We start from the raw sequence: 23,498 nt of genomic DNA, 5'->3' as shown, positions 1-23,498 counted from the left end.
GAAACACTGCAAGTTCCTAAAAAGAAAACAACCACGAACTTGTGCGCTTTCATAAAGATGCAGTGCTTTATACACTATTATCCATTTCACATTCCAATTCCCTTTTATTTCTCCCTATCCCTGAGCTCTGGGGCACTGTGTACACAGTGGGAGGGCTTCTAATGTCCTGGCCCCACTGGTGGACCTCCTGATGGCACTGGTATTTCTGGCCACTGTGTGATACAGAGTGTTGGACTGGATGGGTCTTTGGCCTGATCCAACATTGGCATCTCTTATGTTCTTATGTTCTTATGTACACTTGAATTGAAAGCCCTTCAGGCAGGGATGTTGGACCCCATGGATCCATTCTGCTAGCAGAGGCAGAAGGCTCCAGGATGGATTCTCAGGATCTAACAAAATGACTGGAGTACCTAGAATATATTTTATAGGTTGTACTCTGGTTTCAGTCTTTGTGATTACAGTTCCCTTTTAAAAAAAGATAGATGTTATTACTAAATAAATGTACTTCTGTTTTTAGATGTGACAGCTGCTGACAAATATTGCTATGATAGACTGAATATAGAAGGGACTGAGAAAGGTAACTGTGGCAGAAACAGAGATACTTGGATACAGTGTGAAAACCAGTAAGTTAAACTACTTTGTTCACAAAGTAACTTTAATTTATTTTAGAATTGTTTTCCCCAAACATTGTAGGTTATGCACACCGTTCTGCAAGGAACCGAATCTAATGTGTTGTCTCAGACCCAGACACTCACATTGGCAAGTCCCTAAAACGTTCTCCTCCATAGTATCCAGCTGCATCTATTTTTCTAGCCAATTTCATTACTGTTGTCCACCACCCTTACTCCCAGAGGCTGAATTTGGAGTGAGTTGTTAGCAGGTCACATCTCTACATCTAAAGGTTGGCCTCATTTTTAATCTAAAAGTTGGCCTTTTTGATGGGTTTCTTGTGGTCTGATGGCCATAGCTTCACACAACAACAACAACAACAACAAAACCCTCATATTCAAGACCTGTTTCAGAGGGTAGCCATGTTGGTCTACAGCAGAACTATCCAGGTGGGTAGCCGTGTTGGTCTGAAGCAGCAGAATAACGTTTGAGTCCAGTGGCACCTTTCAGACCAATAAAGTTTTATTCAAAGTTTAAGCTTCCATGTGCAAAGCACACTTCTTCAGACAAATGGAATAAAATCTCCTCAAGGGTTACTTGTGGGTTCTGCTGGACTCTAGCTTCATTGTCACATCTTTTTGTTAACTGTTGCATTTATGTGCAGATTTGCTACTGTCCACTGATCTTACCAGGCCACCTGATCCAATTTTAGCTCTGCATCTGCATCTTGGCTCTGAGCAGCTCCTCCTAACGGCTGCCCCACTCTCTTTTTTCCTGTTAGCGACCCTTGAGGAAATTCCTGTTAGCGACCCTTGAGGACCCCTGAGCCACTGGGTAGGGCGGGATAGAAATCGCAAAATAAATAAATAAATAAAATTTTATTCCATTTGTCTGAAGAAGTGTACTTTGCACACAAAAGGTTACACTTCAGATAAAACTTTGTAGGTCGTAAAGGTGCCACTGGACTCTAAACTTTGTTTTGCAGTAGAACTGTTAGATTTGAGTCCAGTAGCACCTTAGAGACTAACAAGAGTTTCCGGGTATATAAGCTTTCAAGATTTTTATCTCACTACAGATGCTAATTTTCTGCATTTTCCCTCTGCTCTAATCAGGCTGGTTACAATATACATTGTACCTTTACATCCTTTACAAGCGTTCTTTACAACACCCCTCCCACCTTCTGACTAGGATAGAGGGACTCAGACCTACATTTCTACTCTGCTGTGTCTGACAAAGGGAGCTTTGACTCTTGAAAGCTTTCTACCTGAAAGTTTTGTTGGTCTCTAAGGTGCTACTGGAATCCAGTCTAAATATTCAAGACCTGTTTTCCACACTCACTTGCAATGCTAGATGACTTCCACATAGTGAAAAAAACAAAAAAGCAAAACACCAATCCCAGTTGTCTGGGAAATTATCATGTGCTTCTATAGAAGATGTACAGAAAAGACTTCTTCACAGCAGAGGACTGGTAGTGAGACTGTAGATTAAGTGGGAGGGAAGGCTTACTGCTGTTATGTGATTTTTCTTTAAAGAACTTTTAAAAAGGGCCTTTGAGGACTAAATGAGGTGATGCTGGGAAATCTTTGAACATATTTCACAAATGGGATTTTTTGTTGTTGCTTTGTTTTGGGAAGGGGAAATAGCTACTGTGTGGGTGCAGTGTGGTCCAGGGAGAGTGTGGGTATGCTTCTCTCATGTGGTCTTGCTGACTGAAACTAATATTCCCCAGGCTTTTGTTAGGAATTGAAGAGACGGAGGGCAGGCACCCTCTTCTTGCCTATCTTGTGTTTCCTTTTCAGAGCTACTGAATGTGTGTGCAAGAGGGTAGTGGTTAGTTTCATTTGACAACACTACAGTCATGGGTGTACTTTCTCCCTCTGCAGCATTACCCAAACTGAACAGGGATCCTGTGCGGGTGCTGTTTCCCTTTAAAACACTGTTCATTTATCTCCTTGCTTGCATTGACTTTGGTCCTATACATTTCCAAGGGTAATGGTATTCTTTTCTGAGAACTGAGAATTTGCAGAGATTCAATGTAGTTTACTTACTTCCTCACTCTTACAAACATAACTGTTTTCTATTAGACTGTGTTTAATCATATTGACTTATACTGTGTAATCTGCCTTGAATCTCATTGAGAAAGACTGACTATAAATAATGTAAATAAATAAATAAACAGATGCCTGTTAAATCTTTCCTTACAGGGATGTACTTTGTGGCTATCTTCTGTGCTCCAACATCATCTTTAACACCCCAAGACTTGGTGAACTTGAAGGTGAAATCACATCATCTTCTTTCCAAACTTTGGTGAAATCCTATAACTGCAGGTAAAATTCAGTGTGATATATGTGACGTAAAAGCTAGGTAGCTGAGTACCAGGGAATTTTGAGTGAGGGTGGGAGTTGTATCCTACTAGCTTTCCTGCTTAATCTTGCCAGATTCCTTTCCTCAGTGTAATTCTGATTCCATGTGACTTTTGTTCATGTGGGCCCCACAATCCTTGGTTTAACCTTTCAGAGGTTAAAAGCTGCCCCATCTTCCTGTTTCCTCCCGAAAAAGCTGGTAGGATACAACTTTTTGTGGCTTACACATTTACTATGGAAAGAAAACCAGTCCTGCTGTTGTCTAGCGTTATCACATTATGAATCTTGAAAGAAAGTAAGAAAATATCTGGATAGTAGTAAAAAGGTGAACTTCATTTGACAGTGGGTTGTTTCTGTTTGTTTTGCAGTGGTGGTCATGTTAAGCTAGAGGAAGATGCAGATCTTGGCTATGTAGAAGATGGGACTCCCTGTGGCCCTGACAGGATATGCTGGGAACACAAATGTCTTGCTATGGATTCATTTAACTTCAGCTCCTGCCCAGGAAGCACAGGAGGCAACATTTGTTCGGGACATGGAGTATGCGTATTCTTTAGCATCTGAAGCGAGAAACACACATTTCTGTTTCACTTAATGAATACCTTAATGTTACTAATTATTCATTTAATTATTGAAGCTTACCCAGATGGGTCAGCTATATAAATTGATATTATTTACTTTCAGAAACAATTGCAAACAAGGGGAATACTTGCTCTTGTGCTTAACTTTAAAAATACGAGTATCCTACGGTAAAGCAATAGAACTGTTCCTATGTTTCAATCCAGGGCAGTCATTGAAGCTCTTGGACATATTGGTTATCCCATTCTCTGGTATTTCATAGAATCATGGCATTGGAAGGGACCATTCTAAAGATGTTGAATGAAACAGGTCCCAGGACAGATCCCTGAGGCTTGTCACTCCTCTGCAAGAGGATGACGAACCATTAACAAGCACTCTTTAGGTGCATTCTGTCAACCAGTTACAGGTCCACCTAACAGTAATAGGAACCAAACCACATTTTACCAACTTGTCAACAAGAATATTATGTGGAACTCAGGGCTTTTTTTCTGGAAAAAGAGGAGCTGGAACTCTCAAGAGGGGGATGAAGGAGAAACACATGGGATTCCTTGATACAATATTATTTTCATATGCTAAGGACTTACCTCTACTTGGCAAGAGCAACAAGTTCCCTGTGCTGTCTGGCTGCTTCTCTGCTCACCCACAGCCACTACTGGGCATCCTCTCATTTAAATCTTATTTTTAAATTTTATTTTAATACTGTTGTGATGTCACAAGGATGTCATGCTCCTCCAGTGCCCCTCATGAACTTTTAAACATTTTTTGAGAATTTTGTTTCTACAAAGAGGTTCTGGAACTCCGTTCTGCCACGTTCCCCCAGAAAAAAAAAATCCCCGTGGAACCTTATCAAAAGCCTTACTGAAATCAAGATATGCTATGTCTACAGCATTACCCTGATCCTGATTTGTCCCTTTATTAATGACTGAAAAAACTTGTGCAGGCTGGGGTGACAGAACTCCCGTTGGGGCTTTGCCAATTCAAAGTTTGCAGGAGGGCCTCTGTTCCCACTGTTATTGTGTTGTACAGGCCTCTCTGAGAGGATGTCACACAGGGACCTCCTGAATGTAGATGACAGTTTCTGTTGCATAGAAATTTCAGGGAAGAAGCAATCTGTGTGATCTTTTTACTGTAAGGCAGTGGATCTAAAAAGGTAAAGTGGGCATCCCAATGCAGATGGCCATTTGCATATGAGTTCAGGAGCTTGAAATTCTTCCTGACCCTTGTAGGGATGCCTCTTGATGGGGACCAGTAATCACCATCACAACATATCTGCTATCCGTGGTGGAGATCAATGTAGGAACAACTTCTATACTTTCAAGCTTTTTCTTGGACACCTTTAAACACCCACGTAACTCTCTCTCTCTCTCTCTCTCTCTCTCTCTCTCTCTGCTCCTTTGACTTTTGATTAGGGATTAATATTACAAACTGAGCATGAGAGCATGTGGAATATCTAAAAATAACGGGTTTTATCTTACTGTAGGTTTGCAGTAATGAAATACAGTGTGTCTGTGATCCATTCTGGACAGGTGAAGATTGCAACATCAGCCTCGCTGAACAAAAAAGTGTCAATAATATTACCACTCCAGGTGAGATGTAGGCTGTGCAGTGCTATTTGTATGCCTCTTTGAGTTCCATTGATTGGGAAAAAAGGAGGATATAATTATTTTTGAATAAATAAATAAATAATGAAATGCTTATCGGCATCTCTGATCTGACTCCATAAGGAAGGTACAATGAGTCTTTACTTTCCACACTGTAGAAACAACAGAGCATATTGTTAGTGCTAACAAATGTTTGTGCTTTAAGCAATTGTAGGCTGTTGCTTCTGATGGAGTGGATTCTGGTTAATTAAAGATTGTGCTGTAATATTTGGTGGGCAAATAGCAGTTCCCCAGGCCCATTAAAAAATGGTACATTCATTTGTTGTCTGAACAGGGCCCCTATGCAACTGGTATGTGCAAACTATAATGCGTGGGAACTCTGAACATGACATTCTTAGAATGTTGTCTAGTTAACCCAACACAGCTTCCTTTAGATTTTAGCATATTGATAGCTTTGAAAGTTGAAGAAACATGCAGGGTTCTGCAACTACACATTCTTTTGGCCTCTGTGGCTCTTGTAGACAGCTGGCTTCTAGTCTTTAGCCCTCCCCCTTTGATAGTTCAGAAACACTTTTTTTTCAGAATTGGAGATATTCTTTGCTCTTTATCCTGAAAAGTCTTTGGTTTAGAGGGTGTTGTAAGAGTTGGAACCACCCAGTTTCAGAGAAACTCATACTGCATGTCATTGGGAGGAGGTAAGCCCCAAGCAATGATTCATGCAGAGGCAGAACAGGCAACCTCCATTGACCCTGGGTAATTCTGCTGCTTGTCTGTTGGGCAGAATTATAGAGACATACATTTCCCCAAATAGAGGTTGATAGGAGGGAGCTTGGGTAGTAGATTGATCAAATAAATATGCAATGAGAAGCTACATCTTGAGTTGCCAAGAAACTTTAATTATTTAATTTATTCCACATGAAACATTATGTATTATTTTGCTATGTGTGGTTTCGGAGTTATAGCTATGCTGTATGTCATTATAGTGAGAAACTAATAGAGCTTTCTGAGTTAATTAAGTATTTAAAACAGTTTTATTTCTACTTTGTCTTGATTCTGAAATCAAGTATAGTTCAGAGAGTTTGCCATTACACAAAACACTAAGCAGTGTCTTGCATTTGATGATGCCTAGCAAGAACCTAGTGCAGTCTAGTCACAGAGATTACCAGAAACAATGCAGTCTGAATTTGCTGGTCCTTGACCTAAAAAACTCAGTAAGACACAAAGCAAATTCCTCCAGATGACTCTAGAAATCTAGCCAAGCTGCAGTCTTCAAGGCAGGATCTGTTGCAGTTGGGTAGCTTCCTGAAAATAAGGAAAATCAATCCATTGAGTCATGAAAATAAATGTTATCAGATGTCTCCCCAAGGTGCCCACCATTCTGCCACCAGTTATAATATTGGCTTATGCATTAGAAGAAATTAAATGGGAGGAATGGTAAATGAGAGAAAGAAAACCGCCTGGGCCCAGAGTGCTGCAACTCAAACACCAGAGCACAAAATTTCCTTACACAAATTAATCCAGCATCCCTCTGCTTCAGGAAGGTTATTTCAGAAATTCACACAGATGTTTTAAGGAGCTTTGTGATTTTATGTACTTTCCCAAAAATGCACTGTTCTCAGATTCTTTTCTTTTATCCAGGTGTGGCTAGCACAAATATTATTATAGGTGCCATTGCTGGTACCATTTTAGTGTTGGCTCTCATTCTGTGCATAACTGCTTGGGGTTACAAGTAAGTAATTTATATATTTTTTACTAAATTAAAATATGAACCAGTTGACATGCTGGCAGGTTTCAGTATTCTCAAGCTATGTAGATGAAAGAGAATATTACACAGTTCACTGAACAAAAGAAGCATGATAATGGGGAATAAATGCAGTCAGTCACATTTTAAATACCTTTGGGTAACTTTCCAGTCCACTTTCTTTACATTTACTCGGCTCGTTGCATTAGTCCTGCTGGATAAAGTGCTACCTGCTTTGATGCCAGCGTCATCAGAAAAAATATGGGTTGAATCCAAATATTATGTGTTACTAATGACCTGTCTCTGTTGGAACATGCCTTATTTGGTGGAAGAGGGTTCCTTGCATGGAAGGAAGGTGCAACTGTTAGTGGATCCTTTAGAATCCAACCCTATTTGTCTAATAGTTAACAACCATTTTCCAGTACAACTCTGTCATTATTGGAGTACTTTTTGTTTTTAATTAAGTATTGGTTGCACACCCATCTTAAGTGTGTCCAGAGCACAATTAAATGGTAACTGATCCAGACAACTTCCTGGGCACCAACCTGGAAGGTGCCTATTGCTCAACTATCTGCTCAACAAAGTGAAACAAATAGTACAAACCCAATGACCAGGGTTACTGTTCTAAAGCTATCACTTACTGTGTAAGTCTGTTTAATACTGGTCCACCCAATATTGATGCATAGTTGATAGTATATCTCAGTTATTCTTAAAATGTAAAAGGAGCTTATTTTTATTTATATATGACCTGGATAGAGATTTGACAGTGCAAACTTATAGTCTTATATGACAAGTATAAATCATGTGGAGATGACCTGGATAGAGATTTGACAGTGCAAAGTATAAATCATGTGGATGACCTGTGGCATGGTATAGCCTAATATTGTCAGATCTCAGAAACTCAGCAGGGTTGGTACTTGGAAGGGAGACCACCAAGGAAGACTCTGTGGAGGAAGGCAATGGGAAACCACCTTTGCTCCTCATTTGACTTGAAAACCCTGTGCTGGAGTTGACATAAGTTGGCTGCAACTTGACGGCACTTTACACATATACACACACATAAATCATGTGTGTATATCGTGCCTCAAATACAGTACAATAAAAAATAAGGTATTCAAAGTCATACCAACTCAAAGAAGGGAGTGCCAGAGGTTCTCCTCATCAAGGGCCTCATTTGGCTAGGTCCTGCCCTGAGTATGTCCATCTAAATATAGCAATTACACTGAAAAAGTATTGTCCAGACAAGAGAAAATTACTATATAACTTAACTCTACTGAAAGTACATCTTCTTAAAATTAAGAAAACTTTTGGTAAAGTGTACTGAGTAATCCGATTCTTAAACTCCATGCACAGCAATAGTATTAATACTTATTATGAATAAAGGTGTGGAGAAAATGAAGAGAGAGAGAATAGAGAGATTCAGGAGAGACAAAAGAAATCACTTCTTAGCTCACTGCTTCATTAACTCCTGGAATTCACTGCCACAAGATGTACTGGATGGTCATTGGTTTAGATGGCTTTAAAGGAAGACTGGACGTATTCATGGGAGTTAAGTTTATTGGCTATGATAGCTGAATGGAACCTCCTGGTTCACAGGTCATGTGCCTCTGAACAGCAGTTGCTGGGGAGCCGGGGAGAGGCATGTTGCCTTCCAAATCTTGGTTACATCTGGCTGGCCCCGTAGGAATGCAGGAGCAGGTGGTCTGATCCAGCAGGGCTCTTCTTATGCTAGATCAGTTTATGATGTAAGATAGTGCTACAAAAATAACAGAAGAGATTATGCTCTTGCTTCTTGAGCAAAAAATATGTAAGTTGTAGTCCATGTGGATCACCCAGGGCAATATTTTTACACTTTCAATAAAGCAGAATTTTCTTTTCCTCAAACAGGGCTTTCCTTTCCTACACTTAGATTACGTATTTCAAACATAAACAGATGCTTCCATGCATGCATTTCCCCCACATTGCTATGAAATATGTTTTCTTTTTCCCTTTCAGTGACAGCTTACTTAGTAAAAAGAGTAATAGTCTATTTCTGCTAGGGCTTCTTAAATATTTGATACCTTTTTTGTTTGTAACACTGAATAGAGTGATAACAAAGACGATGTGGTAACTCACTCTTTCTCTCTTCCCTCCTCTTGTAAGAAACTATCGAAGACAGAGGTAGGTGAAAAAGCAGTGTGGCTACATTGTCTGAGCAGGCTTGGAATGGTGGCCCCTATATTTCGTCTACCTGGGGATATGCTTATTTTGAGAAAGTCATATTTTGGGGATGGGCTATGGCTTCAAATTAGCCATGCTTTGTTTACAGAAGGTCCCAGGTTCGATCCTTGGCATCTCCTGTTAAATAAATAACCTTTGGTGGCTGGTGCAGACAATACAAAGGAGAAGATACAGTGATTTGAGTCAGTATAAGATAGTTTTGTATTCCATACTAGGTCTCAGCTGCCTTCCTCCATTCAACTCAGTTTAAAGATCTTTGCATACACAGAGCTTTTCCCTCCAATTTATTTGGCTCTTCTCTTTGCAGTAATGTATTCTGCCTGAGGACTTGGATTCCTGTATTCTATTAAAAGATACACCTTACAGCTTTACTTTCTTAGGGCCCATAATGTTGAACTTTGTTTTCAAAACAAATTAAGGTTTGGCTACTGTGTAACAGTCCTTCACTAAGAATTTTCAAATGAACCTAGACTATAATAATGTCTGAAGTGAACTTGGATTAGACTTTGCCTTTGTTCAGATTCAGGCTTTGTTGACAAAGAGTAGGAATGTCAGCTAATGCCAATAGCCTCATGCCTTGTTTACACCCATGGAACTACCTACTTTTCTGTTGTATGCATAGAGCATCTTAAAACCACTCTTCTTTTTCTGGAGCAGTTCTAGATCATTGTTGTTGTCCCCTAATTGTCCACTGTCCAGGTTTCCCCCTTGCTTTGTACTAATCTTCCCAAACCTGGTTTGATACGATGTTTTGGAAACAGTCAAAACACATTTGCACACAGTGATGGGCCGGAAAGGGAACATTTTTTGCAGGTCTCTTCCCCACCTCCCCGCGCTATTTCCCTTGACTCAGCCTTCTGTTGTTATCATTTTCCCTTCACACAATCAGAGGGCTTTTTTTGGTGTTTTTAAAAATGTGATTGTTATATTGCTGTAGCCTTATAATACTCTGGCAATACTGGAATTGCCAATTTTTTTTTAAGCTCAGTTGTGACATAGGGAAGGATAGCAACTATGGGGGGGCGAGTCAGTCAAAGTTTAAGGAGAACTGTCATGTGGATGCTCAGCTGCTGCTGTGGATGCCTCTGCATTTGCAATGGCAATGAGAGTTTACATGCAAAGTCCTTGCCATATGGAAGCAACCTAGGAGTGGAATTAAATATTGATTAAATGTTTCCTTCCTAGCACACAGTCAGAGTGTTCCCTTATCTTCTCATTTATTCAGGATCTGAGGAAAGGGAAATATGAATGCTCGAATGAGAATTAGCGCTGTTTACTCTTATTCCCCACCCACACGACATTGTGCCATCTATTCTGCAGCCAGTCTCTTTTGTACAAGAGAATCTTGGAGAAATTCAGAAATATTTTCTGTTCTTTAAAAATCTGCCATAGACATACAGCTTTAAATTATTATTTTTGTAAAAAAAAAATTGAAGTTCAGACTAGGATTTAACTCTTTTTAACTTGTCAGGGTAATAAAAAAGCCCCCTCCCTTTCTGTGGCGGTAAGGGAAGCTGCATTTCTACAGTCCCTATTAGCTGTAAAATAAATGTATGCTGCAGTGAATTAACTGGAACAGTGCCAGGTTACTACTTGGAAACTAAAGATACTACCCTTTAAGAAATGCTTCCAAAATCACTAGCTATTAACACAACTTAAATTTTAAAAGTTGCTTCTTTTAATGGTAAGAAGTATACTTTGATCACAAGTAAATCCAATTAAATTGATTCCTGCAATTGATATTTTTAAAAATTCAGTCTTTTTATAACATTTAAGTAAATATTGTGGGAAAGAAATCTTGTGTTTCCCCCCTCTCCTTTGTTTCAACCTAAATGGATTTGAAACAAACAAAAAACTTTGTAGTGGATGAGAATGTACAAAGAACCTCTCTTATTGTATTTGGTTGTTTGTTTGTTTTTTTAAAAAGGGGAGGGGAGCAAGTCATCTCTCAATTGGCTTTTTTGGTGGTCTGGAGGGAGGGAAGAAGAAGGAGGCAAATGTCTTTCTGGTCACATGTCAACTGTAGGAGAATCCACTCAACTATCCACAGGTTACACCTGGACACAATTGGAGGTCTTCCAGTGGTTACCTGTTAATTACAAAAGGCTTCTTTACAGATTCTTTCTATTGGCCATTTGTTGGGGGGCATTGCAAGAGGTTGGAAAGGGGCGGGAAGAGGAAGGGTAGAAGTGACAAGATGTGATCTCAACAGGGTTTCAGTACCCAAGTGGATCCCGTTCTCAATCCCAAAAGATTCTAAATCAAATTGTTGAAACTGTTGTTTGTAGAAGCCTTAAAGATGCTAATTATTTCAAGGAGGATGTTGTCTGAGTTTTTTTATTTGCATAGTTATGTGACAAAATATCTTAGTCTCATCTCTTAACTCTTTTTTTTCCTGTGCTGAATATATATGTTACATATATTGGGTATCTGCATGTGTTTGTTTCTGACTTGAAAATGTTCATTATGCTTTAGACAAATTCCTCAGGGAGATTATGTAAAAAAGCCTGGTGAGGCCGACTCCTTTTATAGCGACATGCCTCCTGGAGTCAGCACAAACTCTGCGTCTAGTTCTAAGAAGAGGTCTGCTTTTCTGTCGCATTTTCAGATTTCTACCTGTTCCATCACACATTATTCCATTAGTCAGAACCTTTCATTGTTTTGCAGCAGGTTTGATTACTTCCTTCCTTCCTTTTGTGGAATTGTGTTAAAAGTGACTCCTTCAATCTTTGATTACTGATTATTTGTATCCTCCATCTTGCCCTGCAAAAAAGGTTTATATTTTTGAGTACTAAAATTCAAGCTGAAAGAAATATCATTTCCTGAGATATGATATTTTAGCTTAGCTACTACACCTGAGGTCAGTGGTAACTATACATTTGGTTGTCACCTTAGTTATCTGATCTTCATCTCCATGCTTGGAAGCAACTTATTTGCTGCTTATGAAATATGCCAGTTCATAATCAAGCAAAAATATTGCAAACTATTGCCTGTATATATCCATACATTTTATATTATGATCAAGTAATCAAAGAATGGGGATATTGTCATACATACATTACCGGTTGTGAAATGTAATGGATTAATATAAATGTTAGAACGTGGTGCTGAATTTTATCCTTAATGTTCTGTGCTTTTTGTTTCTAGCAGCATACCCAGTTGACTTGCCCAGCTTGCATTTGTCTCTCTGCTGGTGACCAAAGGCCTGATTTGTGAATGCAGTAATCAGTATGGGTGGCTGCCTGCAATACAGCCTGCAATACATGGTTGCTACATCACATGAATAGTTACTTTTCATGAGTGACTTCTCATGTGTTTGGGTCAAGTTTGAAACAGAAATGCTGGACCTTCTTGAGAAACTGCTTCATGCAAACAGTCTGCTGTATAATCGTGTGCTCATATGGTTGTATAACAACTGACTGTCCATGTGGATTACTGCATCACAGATCAGACCATAGCAATATCTCAGATATTAACTCTTTGATTCTGCCAAATTTAAATCTTAATGCAAAGCCCCGGGGCCATGTCTAAAGCCCCAAGTTAGCATAGGTTTCTAATACTCTTCAGTGCAGGGATATGTTCATGGCATGCTTGTGCACTTTACTTATGAATCTGGAGCTTTGTGCATGAAGAGAGACACACATAGACCTTCCAGGCTCTAGACCTGCATGCATGCTGCATCGTTGTTAAATGCTAGCTGCCAAAGGTTAAGTGATGCTTTGATTAGCTGACGCATTGTTGCTTCATTTATGAGAAAAGGCATATACTCCATTTTAAAATGATGGGCTCATCTCTGTGCGTATAATGTATCACGAGTAGTTAACAAGGTCACATTGATTTGTAACTTTTTTTTCTTTAACAGTAAGATTTTCAATTGTGAAATTGCTTTTTAACCAGCATCTCAAAACAATTTGCAAGAATTGCCATGTAATAAAACTAATAATGGACAGGCCTCAGTTACTCCATTTGAGAATGTCAAGGTGTTTTTTTTTTAGAATGTTCAGATGTTTTACTCTTCTGAGGATTTTCACATGTGAAATTAAGGAAAGAAATGGTTATATGATTATTTAAAGTTTTGAATGCAGCAGTTGAACAGTGCACTTTTTAAAGAATCCAGATGTTGATACATCTACAAAATTATTACAATTTCACTCCCCGTAATGTTTCTGTTTATTTTAAGGTGGCAGGCCACCATTTTTAAAAGTTATTTACAAGCAGTACCCAGTTTCTGGACTAAAAAGTCAATGTATGTTGGAAAATTAACATTGTGGTTTCCCGAAAATCTTAACATGATGCAGTTTTCCACTGATAAAGTTTTCAGATAGCTAAATATATCAACATCTCTGGAAAATTATTTTTCCAAGATTGTGGCTTTACTTATGCACAATGGAGCAAAATTTCATTCCTTCTAAGAAGCAGTGGTTTGATTTTTAAAATGGGTATTGCTTAAATTTCATGGGTTTATGCTGAATGTCTTTTCTCCCCTCCCCCATATTTCCATGTAGTCCTCATTTCAGTCATTTGTTTGTTCTTTAATGCACAACATTATGAAATTCTTAAGGTCTGTCTGCACTAGAATGTTTGATGCCTCATTCTTTTGTCAGTTATCTGCAACATTCAAAACAGGCCCATTGCTTGTATAACAGGTGCTTATTTCCAGGCAGGCTAGTTGATATCAGAAAGGGTAGGGTAACAGCTGCTGGAGTAATGTCCAACAAGTAAAAATTCCACTGGACCAGTCTTTGTGACTCCTTTGCATCTACAGAATCTGGTGGAGGCGAGAGCACAAGGAAAATATTAGAGACAGCAAAATACTACTGACATATGTATGCTTATCTTGCAGTTATGTATACAGAAGGATCAAGCAGTAGAACAGTCAATGCACATTTTTTTCTTTAGAATTTAGGATTAGTAAATATGCCAGTTCAGAGACATGAGCTTTTTCAGGTCAAAGGGTAAGATTTGCAGGCAGGTTTAAGTTCAAGGACATCACATTTTAGAAAGCAAAAAATGTTGTCTACTTCCTGGCTTTCAGTTTGGTGTAGTGGTTTAGTGCGCGGACTCTAATCTGGGAGAACCGGGTTTGATTCCCCACTCTTCCACTTGCACCTGGCTGGATGACCTTGGGTAAGCCGTAGTTCTGATAAGAGCTCTCTCAGCCCCACCTACCTTACAGGGTGTCTATTGTGGGGAGGGGAAGGGAAAGGAGTTTGTAAGCTGCTCTGAGACTCCTCTGGGTAGTGAAGGGTGGAGTATAAATCCAATCTCTTCTTCTTCTTTCTTCTGGAAAAACAAAGCAGGAAAAGAACAGTTTCCTCAGCCACGTAGTTTGTTTTGCTGGAAGGAAAATGAGACTGGACTACACTTCAAGGGGAGGAGAAACTTGTTTCCTGCTCTTGTTCTTATATGATTTCAGTGATGTCTTCAGAACTCCAGAGCCACTTTCAAAAGCCTCAGTGATTACCCAGTATCCACATCTTTGCACCTTTCATTGGAGCGCTGTAGTACCTTAATTACCATGTATCTATGTTGCTGCCCACGTTTGACAATCAGTCTTGTGCAACCTCAGGCAGAATAGAAACAAACAACAAGGTGAACCACAAACATTAGTGTAGCAGGGTAGTCTAGCACCTAAAATTGGGCCCTGTACAACAGATATCTGCTTAACAGTTGGTAGGTAAAAGATCGTAGTAAATACACTTTATTATATTAATAATAAAGTACAAGTTGCTGGACTACCAGTGAAACGCGACAAAAAATACATGGGCTGCTATTTTAGGCAGACCATTGAGGTATTGTAGACAGACCTTTAAAAGGCCAATTAATGATGGAATTATTATAAATTAATCTGTCAGAAAAAACAACCACATGCAAATCTTGCTATTTACTCTAGGTCAAACGGATTATCTCATTCATGGAGTGAAAGAATCCAAGATGCAAAGAACCTTTCGGACATCTGTCAAAATGGGAGACCAAGAAGTAACTCATGGCAAGGTAAGAAAGACTATTGCACCAGCACCATTTGTCGCCACCACCCCACCCCTGTGTTGTGTCTTTATACAGAAACATGCCTCATGGACACATTTAAAGGATTTAGATTACTCTGTGTTCTTGAACAGTGGAACACTCTGGGGTTTTAAATGGATAGCTTAGGTACTTTTTTGCTTGCCAGCAACCAAACAGTAAAATTATGTGCCAAAAGAGACAGGGTTAAGATAATGGAGCTGTGTCAGTTAGTAGACTTGCATGTGTGCATGGTTACAGTTCTGATTGTGCAATGTAAGAAGGTATAAGAACTTCAGCTTCCACTTACTTTGGGTAATTGAAAGTAGGCTTCATGTATTGCTAGCCATTTAATGGGGAAAGGGCACATTCTGCAAAGACAGGTCTGTTTTTTCCTTAAAAACCACTATTAATTGATTAGCTCGGTTGCGATCAGCAAAATTGAGTGGGGCTTGAAGGATTAAATCACCTCTTTTCCTCCTGCACAGACCTGTTTTGAATTGTAACTACATGTGCAATTTACCTTTTATAAATTTATGGAGATCCACCAATCTTTGGTTTTCGCCCTATATTATATAAAATGTCATCAATACAGCAAAACTGGTCTACAGCTATTATAAAAAAAAATGTGCCATAGTCAATCAAAGGGCAGACAAGCAAGGATCTTTTTTTTAATATATCATAACTTCATATTGAACGTGCGCATGTAAAAGAAGGTTGCTTGTGCAAGGGAGGCGTTGCTTGTGGGAGGGAAGGATGAGAGGGAATAAAGAGAATATAAATAAAAGGAAATGTCTCTAAAGTGCTACATTTCTGGATCTGAAGTGTTTTTAGCTATCTTCTCCTTTGTTCTTTTTCAGGTAATATAGGAGGAAACAGAAAGAAAGGCAAAGGCAAAAGATTTAGGCCACGGTCCAATTCAACTGAGTAAGTTTGGCCTTCTAGTTGAAAGAGCACACAGAGAAGTTCCCCAACTGATTGTTTCATTTCTTATGATGTTATTTGAAACAGGCCCTTCCGATGTTACTTCTCTTTCAAAGTACTGACCGGTAATGGTGGGGTAACCCTGTTTTCCTTTTTACTTATATTCCATTTTTTTAAAAAAATTCATCCCTCCTCCCACAGGTTTCTTTGCAGGGCTAGCAACCCATGATTACAGTCTCCTCACTGCCTCCATATATTTTTATGTTAATTATTTAATAAATCCAGCTTCAGGAGGATTTTTAAAGAACTACCACCATTCTGTGTCCCTATTGTGAGGAAAGCAAGACAATATGGTTAGTATCTTCCTCTTGAAAAAAGAGTGTGTGCGAGTTCAGTTTCTCCACACTTGAATGTCATTTAAAACCAAAAGCACACAAACTATTCAGCTTAGGAGTTTTCCAATACTTCCCTGTTTTTTGCCAAATGGACTGTAGGCAGCCATTGGAAAACACAACTTTTAACAACGTATTCAAATACTCATAACTGTTGTGCTACCCTATTCAAAACTATGAATGCATTATTTGCACTGCTAATTGTATATTATCTAACTGGCAAATACTGAGCCTCCATTTAAGAATTTTACTCATAGTGTTGGACAGGCACTCATGCACGGGTCATGTACCAGAACCCCTGTGCTGGCTGGATTTCTTAGCTTTGATAAAAGGCTAAATAGCTTTGATAAAAGGCTAACTCACAATAATGCATAGTGGTTGGTTTGCCCCATTGATTTATAAAGTGTGTGGAGCTTTCCACTTACAAACAGCATCCTGCAGAAAGATAATGAAGGGGAGATCTAAAAAAACAAAAGGTAATGAATGCCACCTTTAAACATGAATTTTATAAAAAATACATATTCTCTGTTTTTTAACATAATTTTGATCAAATTCTCCTTTGCTTCATCCTGCAAGAAATACTATTGGCTTGCTAATCTTATTGTAAGCCATATAGCAGGATAGATGATAAAAGTAGCTTTTCTTCTCCTAACACTTGTACCAGTTTAGTTTAGCACCAGTTTGGTTTGAAAATCCTGTTTCACAGAAGTTCTGCTATGCAAACAGGTATCCCAGTCCTTTTGTGAAGGTCCATGTGATGCCCTGGTTTGCATCTGGATCTCCAAATGAGCAGGGGCTCTCTTCTTTACTTCACTTTTTAAGGAATTTTATTTTTATGCATGCAACCCTTAATGCTTAAGTGAATGCACTTGATGTATACATCAGAACCTCATAGCCATTGTTAATTTTTTGACACTTTTCATATTGAGAAAACCAACACTAAAACCTTTATATTTTGGTATTATTTGGTTAAAAGGGGCTGTGGTGGCTCAAAGGTTAAGACACTGAGCTGCAGACCAGATGGTCTGTAGTTTGGCAGTCAGAGACCCTAGTGCCATGTGATGGAGTGAGCTCCCATCTCTGGCCCCAACTCCTGCCAACCTAGCTGTTCAAAAGCAAGAAATTACAAGTAGATAAATAGGTACCACTTTGGTGGGAAGGTAGCAGTGTTCTGTGTGCCTCAGCATTTAGTTATGCTGGTCCCATGGCCACGGAAATGTCTTCAGACAGTGCTGGCTCTTCGGCTTGGAAACAGAGATGAGCACCACCCTGTAGAGTCAGAGTCGACTGGCTTTCAAGCAAGGGAAACCTTTACCTTTATTATTTGGTTACGTTAAAAATTTCAGAGTCTGAGATGGGTGCTACATTTTTCATCAATCACAGCATTGATAGTTAAAACTATATTGCAGTTAAATGGTTGTATGACAAGATTTGCAAATAATAAAGCAAAATTCTCAAATCTCACAGTAGAGATTGTCATTTAAATGATGCCATTTAGTTTTAGGTAGCTGATAAACTAAAGTGCAAGAGATTTAGCAGTAGCTGCTTTTAGAATTTGTTTGCAATGCAAAAGCCACTTTCTTGTTTCACAACACAATCCTAATGTTTTCTTAAAAGTCTCACTGAGTTTCCTAATAAGGATGTTTAGGATTACACTCCGATTAAGCCAACCATGGGACCAATAGAATTGCAAATTACAAATTCATCACACACCACTCAAGAAGGGAACTAAAACTGAGCTCAGGTGGGGAAAAAATCTGAGGCATTCATACAAACCCAGGAAACAAGGCAGCTCATTCAGACTTGTCAGCTTGAAGTCATGTCTGAACAAACCCTAATTTCACTGTATTAAATATGAGTCGCAGGGCTCTTTTTGTAGAAAAAGCCCAGCAGGAACTCATTAGCATAATAGGCCACACCCAACAGCAAACCCCATTACCATATTGGGCCACACCCTGACAGCACCACTCATTAGCACATTAGGCCACACCGCCATGTTACCAGAAGTGTGGTCATCCAGCCACACTCACCTTTCCCTTCTTATTCTGTTTCCCTTGTTTGTTGTCAAAACCCAGGGCTTTTTTTGTAGAAGGAACTCCTTTGCATGTTAGGCCACACACCCCTAATGTAGCCAATCCTAATGAGTTTCTGCTATTGGGTGTGGCCTGTTATGCTAATGAGCTCCTGCTGGGCGTGGCCAACTCGGGAGCCAGCCGGAACTCCGTTCCTGTGCGTTCCTGCCCAAAAAGAGCCCCAAGTCTGAGCTTCTCAAAAGTAAACATAATACAGTAAATATTTCAGAGAAAAGCCACAGGATAAAACCAATCACTTCAAGGGGAAAATTGTGTTTTCAGGAAGGCAATAGCCTTTGATAGTTTTTAGGTCACAATATTAGCCCAGTTTACTTATTCACTTACAGTCAGCCAAGCTACACTTATGCGTGTAGCATTCAGTCCTGAACTAGTGGCCTTATCAAGGAGAAAATTGGGGTTTTGCTTCCACAATCAGTAGAAATGCTGAAAGCAAGTTTGATTCTAGTCCTGATAAATACAGGTTATTCTGTGTTTCTCAGCATATAAGGAGGAGATTTAAAGAAAGTGTCACTCAGCTGGCACTTCACAAACAGCAATCTGCCGATTTGGCTTTTATTGGACTGGTGATGCTGAGTCCCCACTGTCGGCCCCGCTTTTCACAGAGGGTCTGGCAATGTAAATAGAGAGAATGAATTGTAGCTGAAACTGGAAGATTTAGACAATGGAGTCAGTAGAGGTAACCTCTGCCACAACCGCCCTCTTAGTCGGAAACCACCATGTACCAAGGTTTGCTAAGAGCCAAGGGGGGCTTTCTAACCGTCTCTTGCCTGGGGTTGACCTGCCACCATCAAGAGAATTGCCCCTCCCTCTTTTATGGTTTGATCTTGGCACACCAGAAGTTAAGGATATATGTACTCATGAGAGTGAATTGGAGGCTTTTGGAGTTTCTGTTCCTTTCCTCCTTTGCTTTTCCTCTCTTACTCAGTACTGAAAGACTGGTCAACATAACCCATTGTGGACAGGATTTTCTAAGTATTCCTTTCCTCCTTTGCTTTTCCTCTCTTATTCAGTACTGAAAGACTGGGCATTCTTCACCACAAAATAATGAATAAAATAAATCTTTAATAACTAAGCATGAATTCTAGACAGCACAGATCATTGGGAATAATCAGTAGACAGATCATTTTTGGCAGAATACTGAAAAGAAGTATGAAAAAGTGACTTGATAACTAAATTCTAAACTTACAAAGAGCCTCAGCATCCCCTCCTTGGAATGGGCCCAGTGGGCACAGCCTGGTAGGACCTGTCAGAGTTCTTGACACAAGTCTGGACTATGTTTTTGACAGCCAACTCCAATCCAGGCTAACAGTTTTATAGATTTTTCTGCAGTCTTGAAATTCCCTTTTTACCCAAATCAGAATTTAGGGGTACAGGCCCCAAGTTCCCCTCCAAGCATGCTCCTGACCAGTCATTGCAAAAATCTGAATAACTAATTAAGGCATCTGTAGTGATCTATCACAGAGCTTGACAGCTTGACCAAGTGGCAAATTGAAACTGTGGTTTAGTTTTCTTTGATTAGCTCGTAGAGCACCATATACATCTCTCTCCCTGTAGTGGGGATGTAATGTTAGGATTTAATGATCCCCATTCCCACAGATAAGCCTGCATTATTCTAAGGGCACATTTATTGTTCCTTAACAATGTCTACTTCACACATGTAATAGAGAGGGACGTCAGAAAACTAGTACATTGAATTCTGTTTAGACATTTAAAATTTATGTGTTCTTAATAGGCCTCCTAGTGCTATCCTCTCCAGTTTCAGTACTGCTCCATCTTTTCTTTACAATCACTGATCCTGAATTCTGGGGCTGGCAGTTTGATTCTGTAATTTCCTAGTATAAATGCCAGGTGGCACCAGTTGCATGATAGAGGAGATAATGCCCTTCTCCATTGAACTCCAGTGTTTTTCCCCCCTGCAGCCTTTAACCTAACCAAGCCCAAATATCCCTTGTGTCATGGCTACACCAATTGGCAAATAATGCTAGTCAGTGGAGGGGATTGCTAGTATTTACTTGTTATGATCACTCACTTATTTGTTTGTTTAATTGCTTTAAATCATCATACTCAGTTTTGTTACTGTGTTTGATAAACAGGAAGCCTGAGTCTAAGAGAATAATTGAAAGAAAGATCATGCAATATGAGGGGTTTACCTTCCCCAGTTAAGAGGAGAAAGTATAGTAGCTTAAACACACAGAGTCTTCAGGATATCTTCACAATATATAGAACGCTCTAGTGATCACAAGGAGTGAGCAGAGTATTGCATGCAATAATCACAGAGTTTACAGCATAGATTTGCTGGTGTTGCCTGAAGAGACTACATAGTTCATTATTCCTTCTTCTTCTTCAACAGCAACTGTCTAGCACCATTTGTAAAACTGCCCCTGCCCCCTGCTACTGGGCACAAACATGTTCAGACTCCAAAAATACTGGCTCAGAGGCAAGTGTGTGTATGTAGCTTGTGAATAGCTTATTTGGACTGAGTTTGTGTCTGTGAAAGTGGACATTTCATTACAAGCCATAGTATGTATAAGCATAAAGCATTTAGTTTAGAAGTGTTTATATTTAAAAAAAGGGGGGGACACTAAATAAGGATTCAGTGTGGCCTACAGTGCTTACTGTATCTCATCTTTTCCTTTCTTACCTGCCTGATCGGGAAATCATAAGCAGATGCATCATTAACAGAAGGAGCAACAGACAGTCAATAAAGGGAGATAATCAGTCTTAACAGAACATATTTTACATGGAACACATTGGATTCTTAATGTTCATCTTTGTAGCTTCTGTGCAGTCCCATGTGGGACTATGCATGCACAGGCCAGACGCAAAGAAGAAAATTCTCAAGATTTCAACCACTTTCTAAGGCTTCAGGGGTGCTCCCCCTCTCCTTCAGCACATGCTGGTGTTTTTCTGCTCAAATTAGCTCATGATGGAGATGGGGAGAGCGCTCCTCCCTCAGTTCTCTCTTTGCCACCATGGAGAAAAGAAATCTGTGATCTAGCTTGTACTTTTTTCCTCAATAAAATCTTTGGTGAGATAACACTAGTCTTTTCTTTATTGGGATGGCCTTGTTTTAAAAGCCTGGGGGAATGTGGGACAAACATGGCCCAGTCTGAGATCCATGAGTGGTATCTGGCAGGCCTGGGCAAGTCTCATACTGTTGCGGCCTGTTTCATGTGCCACCAGTTCAGCCCCAAGGCCTGCCAAGAAAGGGCATCTTACCTTAATGCTTTCCTTCAGGAAAAGGTGACGGGACCCTTGAATAAAGACCAACCTGTTTGGAGGATCAGATAACTAGAGGCTCAGGTCTTACTCCTTGATTGGGGTTAGTGCCCTCCGTATCCCTGTTGGAACCGAAAGTGTCTTTGGCTTCGAAGCCGGCACCAGTTCCTTTGAGTGCATTGGATCTGCCCACTAAAAAAGTGGAAGGTAAATCCAAGCATAAGGTTAAAGACTTACCTTCTAAGTGCTCACCACTGAAGACCCCTAACCCTCAACCAGTTCATCCTTGGACTCCCCCTCTGATATCAGTGGGTAGTCCACAGATGTCTGATGACAACATCATTGAAGTTCAGCCATCTTCTCCTGAAGCAGTTTAGCCTTCTGCCAAAGGTAAGAAAGCAACTTTGTCAAGTCTCTGTGTTCCAGGAGCTCAGTTTAGTTGGAGTCCACCTCAGGGGCTTTGATTTCCATACCCCTTGACTCCAGCACCTATGCATTTGCCACCGAACCTACCTTGGGAACACCAGGTCCCATATTATCAACTTCCATCTTCAACACCAGCACACAAAATCAGTTCCAGATGAGTTCCTTTGGTTTCTACATCCTTCATTCTGCAGTCACAGACACTGGTTCTTCCCATCACCTCAGAATAGGAAGCACCGGCCTCCAACTCCAAAGAAGGCATGATGCTAGTGAAGGTGGGATCAGATGCCCCATTGGATCGTTTCTTGGATGAAGCTGTGGGGGATTTGGCACCACTTTCCCTTATGAAGTGTCTTCATCTCTTCACGGAACAACTTATTAGAAAGGTGAAGTCATTACAACTAGATATGGTCTACTCAGATCTGCAACCATCGGATTGGATCCTCAAGTTTCTGTACTTGGCCACTTTGGGACCTATAGATTTCCCTGTGCTACAGGGACTACTGGACATAGCTAAGGGTGTTTGGTCCAAGCTAGCTTCCATTTCTCCCTCAGCTTGGTAGTTTCAGCCATTGTCCCTGGTAGACTGTCCTTTTCCACTCAAGATTCATGCTGCCACGACCTAGGCTTCTTCAGCAATGTTTTTGGGGAAACTGCTGTTGCTCAGCATCTGTAAAACAGCTACATGGTTGTTGGCTTTGACTTTGTGAAACTTTATGCCATCAGTGTAGACTCCAGGAGTGATGTGGCTGTGGGGAAAGCAGTGCTTCAGTCGTTGTTTCCTTGAGGATCCCCTGACCACCTCCTGCAGTAAGTGAGCTTGCTACACTTCCATGTGGGCCTGCACAGAAACCATGAAGATGAAAACAGCGTTGCACTTACCTGTAACTGTTGTTCAACTAAAAGTAGACATTAATGCTCTCCTGGAAGAGGGAAGAAGAGCGAGTGAGAACACTAATGGAGAATTCAATTAGAAATGTTTTAAAGGCCCCACATTATTTGTTAGCTTCGACAGCCTGCTTTTAAAAACAATGAATAAAGATACACCAGATACTTAATATACTCTAATATACTCCAGTCTTTGACCCAGGCTCTTGTAATCTATATTGTGCCTAATTCTGTATTTTCCTTGCCTCTCAACCACATTGCCTTCTATTATGTTTAGTGGCTTTTCAATCTACCAGGTGTGTGAAGTATGAGAAGGCCTTGCTATAATGGGAATAGGCTTTCTTGTATGTTAATTTAACTCACAATAATAAAAACTTCACTAGAAAACTATATATTACTAATCTTTACTACAGTCATGTGCTTTTTGAAATGTCATTGATTTGCAT

General features: G+C 39.9%; 1 protein-coding gene across 1 annotated transcript in view; it reads left to right on the top strand.

Annotated features, from left to right (window-relative positions):
* Nucleotides 1-23,498, top strand: part of ADAM22 (ADAM metallopeptidase domain 22) — a 158,255-nt gene that overhangs the window by 118,457 nt on the left and 16,300 nt on the right. Inside the window, exons 22-28 of the mRNA XM_015424136.1 lie at nucleotides 2,814-2,936; nucleotides 3,341-3,509; nucleotides 5,029-5,134; nucleotides 6,788-6,878; nucleotides 9,033-9,050; nucleotides 15,004-15,104; nucleotides 15,974-16,040. Coding sequence (XP_015279622.1) covers nucleotides 2,814-2,936; nucleotides 3,341-3,509; nucleotides 5,029-5,134; nucleotides 6,788-6,878; nucleotides 9,033-9,050; nucleotides 15,004-15,104; nucleotides 15,974-16,040 — 675 coding nt within the window. The remainder of the gene's footprint in view (nucleotides 1-2,813; nucleotides 2,937-3,340; nucleotides 3,510-5,028; nucleotides 5,135-6,787; nucleotides 6,879-9,032; nucleotides 9,051-15,003; nucleotides 15,105-15,973; nucleotides 16,041-23,498) is intronic.

The sequence above is a fragment of the Gekko japonicus genome, unplaced genomic scaffold, assembly GCF_001447785.1.
Source record: "Gekko japonicus isolate JY-2015 unplaced genomic scaffold, Gekko_japonicus_V1.1 scaffold1268, whole genome shotgun sequence".
In the NCBI taxonomy this organism is placed as follows: Eukaryota; Metazoa; Chordata; class Lepidosauria; order Squamata; family Gekkonidae; genus Gekko; species Gekko japonicus.
Note: the sequence above shows the minus strand (reverse complement) of the source record. Positions and strands in the feature narration are given on the sequence as shown.